The sequence below is a fragment of the Schistocerca nitens genome, chromosome 1, assembly GCF_023898315.1.
Source record: "Schistocerca nitens isolate TAMUIC-IGC-003100 chromosome 1, iqSchNite1.1, whole genome shotgun sequence".
Classification (NCBI taxonomy): Eukaryota; Metazoa; Arthropoda; class Insecta; order Orthoptera; family Acrididae; genus Schistocerca; species Schistocerca nitens.
The window spans coordinates 427,312,459-427,332,231 of record NC_064614.1 but is presented as its reverse complement, the minus strand read 5'-3'; the positions used below and the strand labels follow the sequence as shown (position 1 = coordinate 427,332,231).

Here is a 19,773-nt window from a genome sequence, read left to right as displayed (position 1 = left end):
CATTGGCTACGAAATGAAGAAGTAAAATTAACCTCAATCTCAGGATATAGATTAGCAAATCATTTTAGCCGAGAGTTTTCCAAACATGGTAGCTCTGCTATCTTTGTGAAAGAACAAATAAAGTTCTGTGATGTCAGTAAATGTTATATTGACTCAATTGAAAAAGACTTTGAGCTTTCCATTACCAAGCTGCCAGAGCTTAATTTCATAGTTATTAACATATACAGAGCACCAAGTGGAAACCTGTCAGTCTTCATGAATAAACTAGAGGTTCTGTTGAACAAGATCAGTACACTAAATATGAAGATAGTGCTTTGTGGGGATTTCAATATTGATTTTTCAAAAGACAGCAGCAGCAGAGATGCTTTGATAAATATGACCAACACATTCAATATGATCCCCACAATACACTGTCCAGCAAGATTAACAGAATGCACAAATTCCATTATTGACCAAATATTCATCTCAGAAACAACTTACAGATTCACAAGCAGAGTACTGAGCATGGGTTATAGTGATCATGAGGCACAGCTGCTGTGTATAGAAATGCCAACAAGTAGTATCACTTCCGGAAAAGTAGTTAAAAAAAGAACCTTTTCTGAAGATAACATTAGAATTTTTAATCTCTTACTGGCGAAGGAAAACTGGGAAAGCATCGCCACTCAGAACAATGTTGATAGCATGTACATGAGTTTTCAGAGCACCTTTGTTCACTATTTTAATGTAGCATTTCCAAAAGTAGTAAAACAGTAAAACCTAACAATAATAAGCAATGGGTAATTAAAGGCATAAAAATTTCCAGTGAGAGAAACAGATTTCTGCAGTACTCTTGTAAGAAATATACAGTAACCCAAGAATTCGCAGATTATTCAAAAGCCTACAAAAGAATCTATGGTAGAGTAGTCAAAGAGGCGAAAATTATGTGGAATGACAATTTGATAAGAAACTCATCTAACGTGGAGAGTTATAAAGAAAGAAACTTGTAGTTCAGTGCCAAAAAAAAAAAGAATGTATCATTAACACTAGAAGGCTCAAAAGTCACAGACCCAAATTCAGTTGTGGAAAAATTCAATGAATACTTCACCTCACTAGCTGAAGACCTCATTCAAGTACACTGTCAAGGACCAGTCCCAAGTTTCTCCAGCAAGTCAGTGACCTTCAATGCTTCTATGTATGTGTATGAAACAAACCCCAATGAAATTATAAGTACCTGATTTCATATTAAAAGCATGTGCTCACCACATAGCAAACCCCTTGGCAAAAATTTTCAATCTCTCTTTAAAAACTGGTGTATTCCCAGATATTTTTAAAATAGCACAAGTTTCACCACTGCTAAAAAAAGGTTCTTCTGAAAAAACATCAAACTACCGACCCGTGTCACAGTTAAGTTCCTTCTCAAAAATTCTAGAAAAACTCTTCTATGACAGGCTTTTAAGTTTCATAAATAAATATGCACCTCTTACAGTACAACAACATGGTTTTAGAAAGTCTAAATCTACACAGACAGCAATTTTCGAATTCTTAGACTGCATTTTAAAATCCCTTGATCAACATAAATTAGCTGCAGGTATTTTTCTAGATCTATCAAAAGCCTTCGATGTCCTGGACCATAACATTCTGCTCGAAAAATTAGAAAGACGAGGAGTAAGAGGTGTAGCACATAGCTGGTTGTGTTCACACCTAAAAAACCGCAGGCAGAAAGTATCACTTCAGTATGAATTCAACAAATTGAATAAAACAACGAAAAACTACTTTCTTTCTAGGGAATTACCAATAAAATATGGTGTACCACAGGGCTCAATCCTAGGTCCACTACTCTTCTTGATTTATGTGGATGACTTAGTTGAATATATGAGTCCCACAAAAACTATCCTGTTTGACGAAGACACCAGCATATTGCTCACTGGATCCAGTCCAGAAACTTTGTGGTCCACAGCAGAAAGTTCTATGAAAAGACTCTCTGAGTGGTTCACAAAAAACAAACTCGTTATAAATACTGAAAAAACTGTGAGTGTCGATTTTCATTTAACTCCTCCAACTAATCAGATGTCTATTCAAGCCCAATTAAAAAATGATCCCCTAGAAAATGTAAGTGTCACAAAATTCTTGGGTCTTTGGGTTCAGCAAGACTTAAAGTGGGACACACATATAAATAACTTGTGTAGAAAACTATCTTCTGTGTGCTATGGCCTAAGAATTTTAAAGGCTACAACAAGCAAAACAACAGTACTGCAGGCATACTATGCACAGTTCCACTCACTAATCCGATATGGGATCATTTTCTGGGGATACTCAACTCACAGTGTAAAGGTTTTTAGAATGCAAAAAAGAGCTTTAAGAATAATTTGTGGCCTTAAAAAGATGGAGTCCTGTAAATCCCATTTTACTGAGCTTGGTGTTCTAAATGTTCCAAGTTTATTCATTTATGAAACTATCTTGTTCACTACGGACTACCTCCTGAAAAAAGGCAAACTGCTACAGAACAAAAGTGTACACAACTATAGTACCAGAAGGGAATCAAATATACATCAAAAATATCACTGAACAACCACCTATCAGAGGAGCATAATTAACATTGGTGTAATACTACACAATAAGATACCAGAGGAAATAAAAAATACTACTCATCCAATATTTAAAGCTAAACTAAAGGCATTTCTAATAAAGCACTGTTTCTATTCTGTCAGAGAATTTCTGAATAAGTAACAAAATTAATTGTAGTAGGTACCTAATTTTAATTGATAATACTATGTATTATTGTAACTTATCTTTGACCTGTCCAATATCAATTGTACAATTTGTGCTATATGATAAAACTGGACGAATAAAAAACAAATCAAATCGAAACAAATATTGTGCCAAGGGTTGCTTTCTAATTTAGCGTTCCTTATCTGGATAGGATATGATAAAACAATTGCCCTAATTGTAAGTACAATAGTAACTCCACATGTCCCACCCAAACAACATGCCGCACTGCGGCAATTCCAAACAGAAATGTGACAAAAGGTGTATGAGGAGACCAAACATCAAGCACAGGCATCTTATATTACTGTAGCTGTCCATTGGCAGTAACACCTGTCTTCTGGCACTCTGTGGCAACTGCCCAAACAAACCTATTTCGAGCAGACTGTGGGAAAATTTTGCGAATGGTGGTTTGGAAATCATTCTTCCAAACTAAATTTCCTTTTACAAAGATGAATTATGTTACATGTGAGAATGTGTGATGAATTTTGTAAATCACAGAGTGCTTGACTGTCATTCAAAGCTTAAAATTTTGAGGATGAGCCACTAAGAAAAATTTCAGCCCCAAAAGACCAGACATTTAAATCATCATTTAAAATTTTTCTGGCAAATTTGTGTGTGATATATCTTAAAGGGCAACACAAGCAAAAAGGGCAAATAATATTAATGAAAACTTAGCTTTTCTTGTAGCTGAACTATATTTGTATTAATTTAAACCATAAACTTTTCCTAATTGTGTGTTTGCATTACTTAATAGTGAAGTTGCTATTGACTGCCTATTCATTCATGGTCTATGGCATCATGTGTTTCATCCTTTTAATATCTGTTCTCATTTGCTGGTGATATAATATGACGTGAGCTATGATGGCCGACAAAATTGCATTGCAACCTCGATTACAGACTTTCGGTGATTCAGATATTAACATGATATGTTTGGTGGAATTTGTATGTATGCTTTTGTAATACAAAAATAAGCCAGGTGCATATTACTGTGCAGCAAAGATTTTTCCAATATGTGATACTTTTTTGTTGGGTTTCTTTTCCTGAAGTGCCACAAAGATCTGTGGTGGTGTATAAAGCCTTTACCATTCAAAGGATTGATAAGTTTTACATTCAAGGAGGAATGTGTACTGTTACCTAAAATAGAGAAAGCGTATTTTCATGTGGAAAAACTTGTATTCCACTGGGAAGAAGTGTATTTGTAACTGGGAAATCTGGGAAAAATTTGTGAATTTTTTTCTCTTTGTCCATGAATACACCCTTTATCATATAGTTGTTTCTCTTTTTAGTCTCTTTAATTTTTCCATAGGCAGCGTCCTATCCTTACTGTAATCCTGCATGATTCTGCTGCTGAATAGGTAAGTACAGGTTTATCAACACAAAATCAAATAGGGGTAAAACAAGACTAGGTCGCATAATAGGGATGAGGAGGTGGGGGTGGGCTGTGTGTGAGCTACTACGGACAGTATTGTGAATGAATTGCAGTAGCCAGCATAGACACAAAGCCAACACCCACTGGAACAGTACAAGTTTAAATGCCTACTAGCCCTATGGATAATGAAGGGACTAAAAGTCTGCATGAGGAGTTAAAAAGAAATTCTCAGATATTTATTTATTTATTTAGTGTATGGCTCATAACATCACAGTAAAAATTACAGAAACAACACGACTTAAAAAAATCACATATGTATAAACAGAACAATAAATAACAGTTTGTATATAAGGACACTACCAATTGTAAATTTACACTCGCAGAAGAGCAATCACAAGCAGACGTCCAGCTTAGATAATATATACTAGATTGCCTCTTGGATCGCCATTAGGAAATCCTGTGGGTCACCCTCATATGCCTTTATTGGGCATTCCTGCATGATGTGTTTGACCATCTGTCTCTCAGCGCCACAGTTGCAAGCGGCCGAAGGAAATTTACCCCATCTGTGTAAGAAGTCAGCACATCTCCCACTGTTGGTTCTGATGCGATTAAGAGCTGACCAAACTTTGCAATGGCAATCAAATCCTTTTGCTTTACTAAAGATGCATGGCATACTGTGGCAGTTTACTGCTTTTCTGCTCTCCCATTCCTCTTTCCATCGGTCATTTATTTTAAAGTTGGTTTGGTGCAGAGCATGTGCGGTCTTTAGTGGAGGATGCCTAGACCGGAGTTGGTTTCCTTGGATGTTGTGAGTATCTTCATGGATTTGTAATTAAGGGTTGGTCATGATTTTTTGAAATTCTCTAGCCAGAGCATGTTCTCGGCGCAGGTTAGGAGGGGCTATGTTACTGAGAATGGGCAGCCCCACTGTAGGAGTTGGCCTGATTGTGCCTGATATTATATGCATTGTTGCATTAAGTTGGCTATCTACCATGTGTGTGTGTTTGCTGTTGAGCCACACTGGGGCACAGTATTCTGCCACTGGATACACCAAGCCAAGTGCAGATGTTCTGAAGGTAGTTTTATTTTGATGGAAGTGAAATACAATAGTAGAAAAATTATGAGAAGGAAAAATATTAACAGAACATGGGCTAGATAAATGGAATGATATGGTTAGCTGTCTGGTGGAATTTTGCACAGAGCACCATTTTAGTCATTGCAAACTCTTGTTTTAAAAATCATGGAGGGTTGTGTATGTGGAAGAGACCTTCTTTTGCCATGGCCTGTGGTGCAAGCAGTGCGGTGTAATGGTTAGCATTATTGGCTGGCATGTCACAGGTTGCAGTTCAGATCCCAACAACAGCAATTATTTGTTATTTAGTGTTCATTTGCAGAAGCTTGTGGAAATTGCTTATGTTTGTAATGTTTGCATATTCAGAAGTACTTCTTTTGACCTTGGTTTTTTATTGAAACAAACAGTGGACTGCTGCACAGTGAGCACCACATAAGAGAAACAATTTTTGCAGTCCATTTCACTGGACTAACTACACTTAACATGTTGACTGCTACACACTTAGTGATGGATGTTTTGCCGCCAGGTCATGCCAAGGGCACAGCATCAGGCATGTGGTTCTAATGTGGTTGCCAGTGACCAAACAGCAGTCAACATGTTAAAAATGCCTTTTACCCAGTGATTCTGTTTTTGGAATATCCATCTGTTATATCAAAACTGAAACATTGACAGTTAATGATGTACTCAAGACTATGCAAATACAATGGCCAGATGGGATTATAATATTTTCTGATGTGTTGAAAATATTTAATAGACCATTTGGATAGTGCCTACTTTTGTCCCAGTCTTCATAAAGAAGAGTTATACTCCATCTTTCAGAACGCATCAGTGCTTAGGCAAAGAAGATGACGCAAGTTTTCCAGTTTGTTGTGCAGCTTGTTCTGAATGTGCTCTTTCTCACCTGAGACTCATTAAGTGGCAGTTTATCTAAATATCATGAACTGGAGATAAGTTTTGTTTTTTGTACAGAAACAGGATCCAGTTTCCAAATTCAGTATGTTGTATACAGTGGCAGATTCAGAAAAATCTGAAGGAGGGGGCACTAAAGATATCTTGAGCTACCTTTACTTTTACCATAATAAAAAATAAGTCACGTGCAAAGTTTAAAATTTTTTATTTATACTGATAATACACACATACAAGACAATACCATCTTATGATATAAAAAAGTTACAATTGTGGTTCTCTTCCTTAAATGATGAATTCTATGCACCTGTTCTTCCTGGAAAATTGGTTAATTACATCATCAGTAGGACAATCAATGTCAGGGTGAGTTTTCAACAGAGTTAAGCCATTAAGTTGATCGTCCTTCATTGCTGATCTCAGCCACTTCTTTGTATGCTGCAATGTTGAAAAACTTCTTTCTGCCGTAGCAACAGATGCAGGTAGACAAGCAAATATTTTATACAGTGGGTGCAAAGTAGGATATCAGACCTAGGACAAACAGGCAATGCTTTCATAACAGAATAACGATCATTAAGTGCATTTGTGCTCATTTGCTTGTATTGAAGAATCTCCTATTAGTCTTTTTTAAATCACAAAACAATAGAATATTCACAACTTTTCTTGAACAAATGCCAGACAGAATGCTGTACTGAGATCACTAGAATGGCCGCAACTTTTCTCATAAGTATGTGTTAGCTATCTGTGTGCTAGACAGAAACTTATAAAATACAACAAAGCGGACACACATGCTACATAGGAAAGTACAACTACTCGATAACTTGATTCAGTCGAAACGACTGACAAAAGAAATGAATGAATAGCATGCGGGCTGACTGGCAGGTGCGTCGAGGTGTGCATTGCGGGCGGCCCCGCAAAGGTGGGGTGCACACCCTGTGTGCCCACCATATTTATCTGCCACTGGTAGTATAACATTAAACTTGAATCAACTAAACAAGATTCAGTGTTGGTCTAAATTAGCTCTAGACATACTTCAACACACTGAAATATCAACTATCATCATGATTCTCACCTGTCAAAAACAAATATTAATCTTATGTTAGTAATAAGTAGTATTTGTTAATGAAGAATTATTGCACTGACCCTGCAGTAGCCGCGCCTTGTTTGAAGCCACTAATGGTTATTGCAAGCTGTCAGTCCATATCGAGATAAATATACACTCCTGGAAATTGAAATAAGAACACCGTGAATTCATTGTCCCAGGAAGGGGAAACTTTATTGACACATTCCTGGGGTCAGATACATCACATGATCACACTGACAGAACCACAGGCACATAGACACAGGCAACAGAGCATGCACAATGTCGGCACTAGTACAGTGTATATCCACCTTTCGCAGCAATGCAGGCTGCTATTCTCCCATGGAGACGATCGTAGAGATGCTGGATGTAGTCCTGTGGAACGGCTTGCCATGCCATTTCCACGTGGCGCCTCAGTTGGACCAGCGTTCGTGCTGGACGTGCAGACCGCGTGAGACGACGCTTCATCCAGTGCCAAACATGCTCAATGGGGGACAGATCCGGAGATCTTGCTGGCCAGGGTAGTTGACTTACACCTTCTAGAGCACGTTGGGTGGCACGGGATACATGCGGACGTGCATTGTCCTGTTGGAACAGCAAGTTCCCTTGCCGGTCTAGGAATGGTAGAACGATGGGTTCGATGACGGTTTGGATGTACCGTGCACTATTCAGTGTCCCCTCGACGATCACCAGTGGTGTACGGCCAGTGTAGGAGATCGCTCCCCACACCATGATGCCGGGTGTTGGCCCTGTGTGCCTCGGTCGTATGCAGTCCTGATTGTGGCGCTCACCTGCACGGCGCCAAACACGCATACGACCATCATTGGCACCAAGGCAGAAGCGACTCTCATCGCTGAAGACAACACGTCTCCATTCGTCCCTCCATTCACGCCTGTCGCGACACCACTGGAGGCGGGCTGCATGATGTTGGGGCGTGAGCGGAAGACGGCCTAACGGTGTGCGGGACCGTAGCACAGCTTCATGGAGACGGTTGCGAATGGTCCTCGCCGATACCCCAGGAGCAACAGTGTCCCTAATTTGCTGGGAAGTGGCGGTGCGGTCCCCTACGGCACTGCGTAGGATCCTACGGTCTTGGCGTGCATCCGTGCGTCGCTGCGGTCCGGTCCCAGGTCGACGGGCATGTGCACCTTCCGCCGACCACTGGCGACAACATCGATGTACTGTGGAGACCTCACGCCCCACGTGTTGAGCAATTCGGCGGTACGTCCACCCGGCCTCCCGCATGTCCACTATAAGCCCTCGCTCAAAGTCCGTCAACTGCACATACGGTTCACGTCCACGCTGTCGCGGCATGCTACCAGTGTTAAAGACTGCGATGGAGCTCCGTATGCCACGGCAAACTGGCTGACACTGACGGCGGCGGTGCACAAATGCTGCGCAGCTAGCGCCATTCGACGGCCAACACCGCGGTTCCTGGTGTGTCCGCTGTGCCGTGCGTGTGATCATTGCTTGTACAGCCCTCTCGCAGTGTCCGGAGCAAGTATGGTGGGTCTGACACACCGGTGTCAATGTGTTCTTTTTTCCATTTCCAGGAGTGTAGATTTATAAGTAAACAACAAATATATATATATATATATATATATATATATATATATATATATATATATATATATATATATATAAACACAGATGATGTGACTTACAGAACGAAAGTGCTGGCAGGTCGATAGACACACAAACATACACACAAAATTCAAGCTTTCGCAACAAACTGTTGCCTCATCAGGAAAGAGGGAATGAGAGGGAAAGACGAAAGGATGTGGGTTTTAAGGGAGAGGGTAAGGAGTCATTCCAATCCCAGGAGCGGAAAGACTTACCTTAGGGGGAAAAAAGGAAAAAAGGACAGGTATACACTCGCACACACACACATATCCATCCGCACATGCATTTCGAAATCTTTTCTGTCGTCTTATTTTCTCTTTCTGTTTTTGCCAGTAGTTTCACTTTGTATTCACCTTCTCCTTTTTACCGTAATCTGCTATACAATTTTATCCCGCCTATGTATACTCAATAATACGTAAACCACTTCCGAACCATAACCAAAAAAAAATTTTTTTTTGCCAATTTCAACACTACCGCCGCTAAAATCCACCATTTCTAGTTCACAAACAGTTCCTTTCACCTTTTAAACAACCACTTCGGCTAGTTCTAATAACTTTCGCTTTATTTCCATTTCCGTTTTTCCCACATCACTGATAATTTTTATCCGCTTCCCACAGGTTTTAACGTCATTATTTCTTCGTCAGACAATTGTTAGCCTCATTTTCATAATCTGCCACCACAAAACCACTCCTTTTAATATATTACACGCAGTTTTTTCTAAATTTTCCCGAATTTCTCCGTCCTTTTACGTGTTTTGGCGGCAACACAAACACCTAACCTTTGTGCACATCGTCGTCTACCAACCCAAGTCCAACATAGCCCAGCTGTAGCCAACACCTTTTCGCCTTTTTTCACACCAGATCTCCAGTTACTTTCCAGTTCACCTTTATCCCTCCCCATATATTTTTATTTTCATTTTCATTTCAGCCTCATGTTACACTTTCCACCTTCTAATACCATGTCACCCTCACAGCACCCCCACAACGACCCCATTAAGTTTTATTTACATTCCCTCCGCAAACATGCCTTTGCCCTAGCCAGTTTTCGCTCCCATATTCAATTTTCTCAGGCTTGTCTGACAATTGGCATTACCCCCAAAGGCCTCACACTTAAAAGTTCCCATCTCTGGCTGCAACCCTTCTTTCCATCAGTCCCTGTACCAGTTCCAAACTGAACAATCCATTGCCCTCACCCACCTAATCCTTCACCTACACATCAACTCAGCCAATGAACACACCCGTCAACTCCTATCCTTAATAAAAGTCCTTAATCTTTCCTCTCCCACATCCACACCGGCTGTTCAGAGCATCCTCCTACAGGCCAACCGTAAATTAGAACAGCATGCCACCCTCCACCTCAAAAAACTATCCAATCTACTGGTTTCCCACCTCCGGAAAGGCAATTCACTCACCCTTCACAACCTTTCCAGCAAACCTCAACCTCCTCTCATTGCACACAAACCCAGTCTCTCCCATCTACTCAATCTCCCACTTCCATCTCCACTCCCTCCAAAACCTCAAAATTCCAATCAACGCAATCTGGAACCACAACACCCTAATTCAGTAGTTAACCTTTCCTCCAAACCTCTCTCCCAATCCGAAACCTCTGTCCTATCCAAAGGCCTCACCTTTAGCCCCACTCCCAGATTCAACCAAACAGCCCTCGTCAAAGATTTACTGTCCTACACTCGTTCTCTCTGCTGGAAATATCACTTTGCCATGAAGAAAAATGATCCTAATCCTACTCCTAATCATCCAACTCCCTAAGACACCATCCAAATTGAACCCTGCCTGGAACAGTTCCGTCCTCCATCGCAGCGGGACCCACCTCCTCTTCCTCAAAATCACCCTCTCCAAACCTTCCAGGAATTTCTGACTTCCAGCCTTGCACCTCAATCCTTCTGAAAAAAACCTTAATCCTACTCCCAACATCACCACTGCTGAAGCCCAAGCTATCCGTGATCTGAAGGCTGACCGATCCATCGTCATTCTTCCGGCGGACATGGGTTCCACGACCGTGGTACTTGATCGTCGGGAGTATGTGGCTGAGGGACTGCGTAAGCTTTCAGACAACACCACATACAAAGTTTGCCAAGGTAACCCAATTCCCGATGTCCAGGCGGAGCTTCAAGGAATCCTCAGAACCTTAGGCCCCCTGCAAAACCTTTCACCTGACTCCATCAACCTCCTGACCCCACTGACACCCCGCACCCCTACCTTCTACCTTCTTCCTAAAATCCACAAACCCAATCATCCCGGCCGCCCCATTGTAGCTGGTCACCAAGCCCCCACAGAACGTATCTCTGCCTACGTAGATCAACACCTTCAACCCATTACATGCAGTCTCCCATCCTTCATCAAAGACACCAACCACTTTCTTGAACACCTGGAATCCTTACCCAATCTGTTACCCCCGGAAACCATCCTTGTAACCATTGATGCCACTTCCTTATACACAAATATTCCACACGTCCAGGGCCGCGCTGCGATGGAGCATTTCCTTTCACGCCGATCACCTGCCACCCTACCTAAAACCTCTTTCCTCATCACCTTAGCCAGCTTCATCCTGACCCACAACTTCTTCACTTTTGAAGGCCAGACATACCAACAATTAAAGGGAACAGCCATGGGTACCAGGATGGCCCCTTCGTACGCCAACCTATTCATGGGTCGCTTAGAGGAAGCCTTCTTGGTTACCCAGGCCAGCCTACCCAAAGTTTGGTACAGATTTATTGATGACATCTTCATGATCTGGACTCACAGTGAAGAAGAACTCCAGAATTTCCTCTCCAACCTCAACTCCTTTGGTTCTACTTCATGGCAAACGAATCTGCTCCAGTCCGGAATCCCTGAACCATTACACCAACAACCTGACAACAGCTTTCGCATCTCGCAACTACCTTCCCGACCTGGTACAGAAGCAAATAACCAGAGACACTTCCTCATCCCCTCGAACCCAGAATCCCCCACAGAAGAACCACAAAAGTACCCCACTTGCGACAGGATACTTTCCGGGACTGGACCAGACTCTGAATGTGGCTCTCCAGCAGGGATACGACTTCCTCAAATCCTGCCCTGAAATGAGATCCATCCTTCATGAAATCCTCCCTACTCCACCAAGAGTGTCTTTCCGCCGTCCACCTAACCTTCGTAACCTGTTAGTTCATCCCTATGAAATCCCCAAACCACCTTCCCTACCCTCTGGCTCCTATCCTTGTAACCGCCCCCGGTGTAAAACCTGTCCCATGCACCCTCCCACCACCACCTACTCCAGTCCTGTAACCCGGAAGGTGTACACGATCAAAGGCAGAGCCACATGTGAAAGCACCCACGTGATTTACCAACTGACCTGCCTACACTGTGGTGCATTCTATATGGGAATGACCAGCAACAAACTGTCCATTCGCATGAATGGACACAGGCAGACAGTGTTTGTTGGTAATGAGGATCACCCTGTGGCTAAACATGCCTCGGTGCATGGCCAGCACATCTTGGCACAGTGTTACACCATCCGGGTTATCTGGATACTTCCCACCAACACCAACCCATCTGAACTCCGGAGATGGGAACTTGCTCTTCAATATATCCTCTCTTCCCGTTACCCACCAGGCCTCAATCTCCGCTAATTTCAAGTTGCCGCCACTCATACCTCACCTGTCATTCAACATCATCTTTGCCTCTTCACTTCCGCCTCGACTGACATCTTTGCCCAAACTCTTTGTCTTTAAATATGTCTGCTTGTGTCTGTATATGTGTGGATGGATATGTGTGTGTGTGCGAGTGTATACCCGTCCTTTTTTCCCCCTAAGGTAAGTCTTTCCGCTCCCGGGATTGGAATGACTCCTTACCCTCTCCCTTAAAACCCACATCCTCTCGTCTTTCCCTCTCCTTCCCTCTTTCCTGATGAGGCAACAGTTTGTTGCGAAAGCTTGAATTTTGTGTGTGTGTTTGTGTTTGTTTGTGTGTCTATCGACCTGCCAGCACTTTTGTTCGGTAAGTCACATCGTCTAACAGAGGGAAACATTCCACGTGGGAAAATATGTCTAAAAACAAAGATGATGTGACTTACCGAACGAAAGCGCTGGCAGGTCGATAGACACTCAAACATACACACGAAATTCAAGCTTTCGCAACAATCTGTTGCCGCATCAAGAAAGAGGGAAGGAGAGGGAAAGACGAAAGGATGTGGGTTTTAAGGGAGAGTATAAGGAGTCATTCCAATCCCGGGAGGATATATATCCATATATATATATATATATATGAGAGGTCTTTTGCCAGAATGAACTAAGTGACATTTAGTTAGTTTTGAGAAATTGAAGTTATGGGTTTACAGCAACTTATTTATTCAAAAATATTTATGGATATACACGTGGACTGGTGCATAATGGGTGTGAAAAACTTTTACAAGCATTTTGAGCCTCACAGCGCATTATTTAATTACAGGTTGAAACTTAAAACTACAGAGAAACAATGTAAAATATCCATGTACGTCAGGTTATTTTGTTGTCACATCACATTAATGCACTTCAGTACGAAATATAAAGTAAAGTTTTCTTGTTTTTGTATTATATTCATATATAGATCTATTTGGCAACTGAAACAGACATATATAATTTCAGCATTTATGTGATACAGCATTACTAAGAAATTTTTGGAGTTAGGAGAGAATATTGGAATATACTTAAGGCGATGATTATGCTTCCCGATTACTCATCTTCTTCATTACTGTCACTGCTCCTTTCTGATACTTCAGGCATTTTGAGACACTTATAGAATTCATGGTATTTTGGGGGTACGTACATTAGGAGGCTCTGAATATCTTTCAGTTTCAATGCGCCCTAATGGATACAGTGTAGGTAGTGTAATTTGACTGAGAGAACTGTGGTGAGCTTTTAATTGTTTATTTAAATTCACTGAAGAGTATTCTTCCATGTCATAGTGGCTGCATTTGTACTCCATTATCTTCTTCTCTTTTGAAAATCTCATTTCCTTAATCCTAAGCCACTCAACCTTTTCTCCAGAAAGATTTACTTTTCCATTAGTCATTGCTTTTTCGAGTAGCATAGTACTTTTGAAGTCACCACAATACATTTTTACAACTTCAAATTTACCTTTCTTCATTGCATTCTCAATAATACAATAAAGCTGTTCTGGGGCAAATATATCTGGATAATGCTGTAGTTTCCTCTCTATATCCCCAAAATCACTGTCATTCGGAAGATACGAGTGACCAGGTTCAGCAAATTAGTGTGTAATATCCTCAGTGTTAGTTTTGTCACTCTGAACCAAATACATCCAAATTGTCATAATTTAAAAATTCCTGTTTTGCCCCCCACACAAATCCGACCATACTACCATCCTTGAACCAATATCATGAGATTTGACATACTTCAATACACAAGAGCCTACCTCTTGAGCTCCCCTTGAAGCAATATTTTCATTCCAGCAATGCATTACTGCTTTCCACTTTTAAAGTCATGAATTCCAAGATTAAAGCAGGAGAGTTGACGTTTATAGTATGCAACACCTGTTGTCAATTTTGGCAGCAGTAATGCTTTCTGCAAATCAAATGAAAAAACTGTAAGATTATCTTCTGTCTTGGAGTTCTCCATATCCCTTTTCAGACAATCTCTTGCAGCTTCAGCCTTCCTGTGGTGCAATTCCTGCTCTTTTCTTAATCTTCATAGCTTCTCAGTGTCTGCCTCACCAGCTCTAAGTGTCTCCTCTGCTGTAATTAGAGTATTTAGCCTGTCACATGTTTGACATGTATCCTTTTGAGGAGGATTGAAACTGAGATTGAAGTCTCATCTAAATACTTTTTCGTACAGTGATTGGCTGGGAGGTTTAACATTGGGATCTTCTTCCTTCAGCTTATCAATGAATAATCTGTACATCAAACTAATATTAAGTCTACTGCCCAAGTACTTTTTTGACAAATTTCTTCTGCTGTAGTGACTCGATGTACTGGGAAAGCTATTAATATCATTATAGATGTGAATAATAACTGAGTCAGCACTTTTATTTTGAGGTACATGTTTTCCACGCTGGTCACATGAAGAGCTTGTCTTTGCTTTGGCTATGGTCGATGCACCCTGCTGCCAGAAATCTGTAGTGCCTTTAGATATGTTTCTTTGCATGCCTTCACATCATTTCCATCCGCACTAGGAATATAACAGTTCCTAGAAAACTACTTCTTGTCAATTTTAGGACGCTTCCTTTTGATGGGAATATTTGTAACTGAACCATATATTACTTATGTCTGCACATCCCAAGACACACTTCCATAACATGTGCCAAAAAACTTTCTTTTCTCCTTACAATTGATTTTTTGCCAGCATTTTTGTTTACATGAACAATTAAAACCAACAAATGTCTTTCCTGGGTCAGTCTCCTCTTTACTGTTAACGTAAGTTTCCCTGCTATTTCGCTTCTTCTTCCTTAGGGTTTTCTTCCACTGTTCCCTGTTTCCTTTTCTTCTTTTATTGCCAGAAATTTCATGTTCATCTGAAAAACAAATTACTTATATCTACAAATTCATTTTCAAAACTGATTTATTGAGAATGCCAATCATGAGGCCAAGTTATGATATTCCATTTCATTACTTTGGTAGCTGACAAATATGCGAAATACAATACTTTCAGGAACTCTTCTGCCAGAGTGAACCATCTCCACATTAAATTGCATTTCCTGCCCAAAATAAAGAGGTATTTTTTTCCACAGGGTCAATTTTTCTCTCCCCTCATTATTTATGGCAGCATTGGCCGAAATATCAACATACACTCACTATTGATTTTGCAGTGACTTTATATTTACTACTTGTGGTCATGGTTCATTCTGGCATGTGAGGTAAACAACATAACCTCCAATTAATGAGTTTATTCTATATACTAAAGTATCACTAGGTATTAAAATCCACTTACCATTTGATGATTGAGAGGCACCATCACTAGGTTCATATACATCAGAAGAAAAAAAGCAGCACTTCATCTTCAGGCCACAAGTGGCACATTGGGACCATCCGACCACCATGTCATCCTCAGTTGAGGATGCGGATAGGAGGGGCGTGTGGCCAGCACACTGCTCTCCCAGTCGTTTCGATAATTTTCTTTGACTGGAGCCGCTACTATTTGGTCGAATAACTCCTCAATTGGCATTACGAGGTTTAGTGCACCCCAAAAAATGGCAACAGCGCATGGCGGCCTGGATGGTCACCCATCCAAGTGCTGCCCACACCCGACAGTGCTTAACTGCAGTGATCTCACAGGAACTGGTGTATCCACTGCAGCAAGGCTGTTGCCATACATCAGAAGAACTAGAACTAAATAACTCATTTTCACAATTACCATTGTTTTCTGCCATTGCGGGGGAATGTGCACCTGAGCTATATACCGCCGTAGCCATCTTGTGATGCAGTGTGGTTCACTTTGGAATAAGAGAATGAATAGTACCAACCTTCTGCCAAAGAAATCCCTTGCTATAGCAATGAAATGAGGCGAGTTGTCAGATAGTTTGTTTTGTCATAAGATAAAATGAAACCCTATCATTTTAAAATAGTGAAGAACTCAATTTTTTTTTTTTTAATGTCGCTTAGTTCATTCTGGCATAAGACCACTCATATATAAGTAAAGATCACACACACACACATAGGGAATACCTAAAGTTCAGGAACACTTTCAATTATTTATTGCACAAGAATTAAACCTTGTACAAATGTCATACATACTGCATTTTGAAAATAAACTCTGACAGTTTTTTTTTACAAACATTTGATATGCGAACCATGAGTGACCCGGAAGACATTAATACAGTAAGCGAATTCTTGCCATACCCATCCCAGCATGGCATTGTCGACTGTGGCATCCACTTCCCATATTATCTCCCGAAGCTCTGCTACATCATGTGGTAGAGACGGTACAAACACCAGATCTTTAATGTGTCCCCACAAAAGAAAGTCACCCAGAGTGAGATCTGGTGATCGGGGAGGCCATTTCAAAACAGCTGTCCCCTTCTGTAGCACGGCCAATCCGTCAATTCGGCAGCTCTGTGTTCAGGTACCCACAAACTTCATGATGAAAATGGGGTGGAGTCCCTCCTGCTGAAAGATGAACGGAGAGTCTGAATGCATTTGAGGCATCAGCCTTTGTTGCAACATATCCAAATAGGAATATCCAGTGACAGTGCTCTCGGCAAAGAAGAGTGGCCTGTACAGTTTTTGATGTGACAAGGCACAAAAAACATTTATCGTTGGGGAATCATGCTCAAATTCAATTCATTCGTATGGGTGCTTTGTACCCCAGATTCAACAATTACGCCTGTTGGTTTTCCCCATTAGTGTGAAAAGTGGCTTCTTTGCTAAAAATCTGCCATCCCCATACTCATTCAATTGTTGCAACTGTGGACAAAACTCAAAACTCTTATCTATGTCGTCATCATTGAGCTTCTGCACTACCTCTAATTTGAATGGTTTCATAAAGAGCTTCTGTCACAGGACTTTCCACACTGTCATTCGAGCCATTTCAAGTTCACAGGATGCGCGATGCACTGATTTCTTTGGACTCATTATGAATGTCTCTCATACACACTCCGCATTCACTTCACTCACACTGGGTCATCTGCTTCTCTTTGCTGGGCACAAGCGACCCGTCATAACGAATTTGTTGTGCCAATGGTAAATGGCCTTCCTTGTTGGTGGCTTCTTTCTGTACTTGGTTCTAAACATCCATTGAACAGCTGTAACACACTTGTTTTTGTGGAACTCCAACACACAGAAAGCTCACTCCGCACCTGAACTCGCCGTGTTTGTGACTAGTACTGACTACTGGCAAGTTACCAAACTACACAGTGGCAGTAAATATGAATTAAAAAGAAACTATCAGGGTTTCTCTTTAAAATGACATATGTATGATATCTTTACAGTGTTTGATTCTTGTGCAATAAAAAATTGAAAGTGTTCCCGGACTTTATGTACACCCTGTGTGTGTTTGTGTACACACACACACACACACACACACACAAGCAAGCAAGCAGAGGTGCGCACATATATGTGTCTATTCCCCAACAATGTATCAGCTGTATGTACATTGTATAGGTGTGGGTTGTGTGTTTTTGTACTCTTAACTCAAAAAAGGATTATCCCAGAAGCAAGTAAATTTCCTTTAGTTTTTGTTTGTGCCTGTTGGTGACTCAACACATCTGCTTTTTGGTGAGTTGTCTCCTTACTCCAAAGTATTTACATTAGGATGTATGGTGGTTATATTAACTTCCTCCAGTGGTGTAAGAAGTGTTCAATCATTATTACACTTGCTTCACCAAAAGAGTAAAGCTCATAGAAACTATATATATTATTTAAATGTATTTGAAATGAGAAGCTGTTGATTAGTGCAGAATTTTGTGAAATAAATTTATCTAAGTAATTTATTTTTTAAAGGGATTCGGAAATGTTGGAAGGCACTGTGCTCTGTCTGTGGTGGCTGCTGGTGCAAAGGTTATTGGCATTCAGGAAGTGGACACCGGCCTTTATACTGAGAAAGGAATTGATATAGAGGTAATGTAAAATTTTCTTTGCATTTATGTGTTCACTATTTCAAAGTTTATTTTGTTGTAATAAACCAGGTATTTGAAAATGAACATGAAGACTTTGTGGTGTTTGTTACATTCAACTTACAATTATAAATAATACATCAAATGAAAGAGCAACTCACACAGTTCATTTCAATATGAGCAGCATTTATCACTTGGCACACATCAGGTTGATAGGTGAGTTCTTCACAAAACTGCTATCAGTGTATGTGGAGTACTTGTTGCAATAATTGCTTCAATCCTGTTAAGTAAGGTAGATCAGCTGGTAGTGGAGGTTTATATACACGATCCTTTATGAATCCCCAAACGTAAAAATTGCTTGGCATCAGGCTGGGTGAATGTGGAGGCCTTGCAAAATGAGCTCCGTCGTCTGGCCCCTTCTGGCCAAGCTAGCGGCAGGTACAACATTGTTTAGCCAAATGTGTACTCAATTATTACAGTGATGTAGTGCACCATCTTTGCTGCCAGATAAAGTTCTGTGGTTCAGCGTCTTCCAATTGAGGAAAGAGCTGTAGTTCTAGTGCACCAAGATAAAAAACACCAGTTACACTTCCTTCACCAAAGGAGTAAGGCTCATAAACTTTCTGCTAGGATATGACACAAAACCATTCAGTTTAAGGGAGTCTTCTTGCAATTGTACCAGCTTGTGGGATTTGCTGACCCCAGATTTGTTCACATTTCTACCGAAGACAACACAATCAAGAGTCCTTCATCCTCATGGAATAACATTTTGTTTACTAAGTTGGGACATAAATTGCAGTCTGTAGGCTCTAGAGCTTGTGTAACTGCAAATGATAGGAATATAGTTGCAAGCATCTCCTTAAAAGTTTCCACACAGATGTCACTGGAATCGTTAGTGCACAACTAGCCTTCTAAACTGGTTTCCTAGGGCTATTCATGAAAGAATCCCTCACTTGTTCAACATGTTCTTCAGTCACTCTTGGCCATCCCATATTCTTCCTTTTGCAAAGACAGCTGGTACCTTCAGACTGATGATACCATCTATGAATGATGTTGTCAACTGGAGGATTGAAATGGAACTTAATATGGAACACACATTGCACTGTTATCAACTGGAGGATTGCAATGGAACTTAATATGGAACACACATTGCACTGTAACAACAGATTTGATCCTTGAAAACTGTAAAACACAAAAAGTTTTTTGTCTAGTAGCCACAATATTTGTTGCGAGTGCTTTCTAATGGAAGACACGTAACACTCCATGCACAGGTATAAAAACAAAACTGTTGGAGATCATCTTTGATTTGATGTATTATGTGTAATTGTTAGGTTGAATGTAAGAAATGCTACACAGACTTCTGCACTAGTTTCTCATATAAGGGTTTTTTTCAGTGTTTCTAAATTTATGCTGAGCAAGTCTCTTCCTTTCACTTTGTTAT

The 19,773-nt window shown here is 40.7% G+C and overlaps 1 protein-coding gene across 3 annotated transcripts in view; it reads left to right on the top strand.

Moving 5' to 3' along the window:
• Positions 1-19,773, top strand: part of LOC126250710 (glutamate dehydrogenase, mitochondrial-like) — a 136,057-nt gene that overhangs the window by 29,277 nt on the left and 87,007 nt on the right. For 2 of the 3 annotated variants that reach the window (XM_049951584.1, XM_049951582.1), the window contains exon 2: positions 18,220-18,336. In XM_049951584.1, coding sequence (XP_049807541.1) covers positions 18,220-18,336 — 117 coding nt within the window. Of the gene's footprint in view, positions 1-18,202; positions 18,337-19,773 lie in introns of all 3 variants that reach the window. The other variant, XM_049951583.1, reaches the window with a different exon arrangement.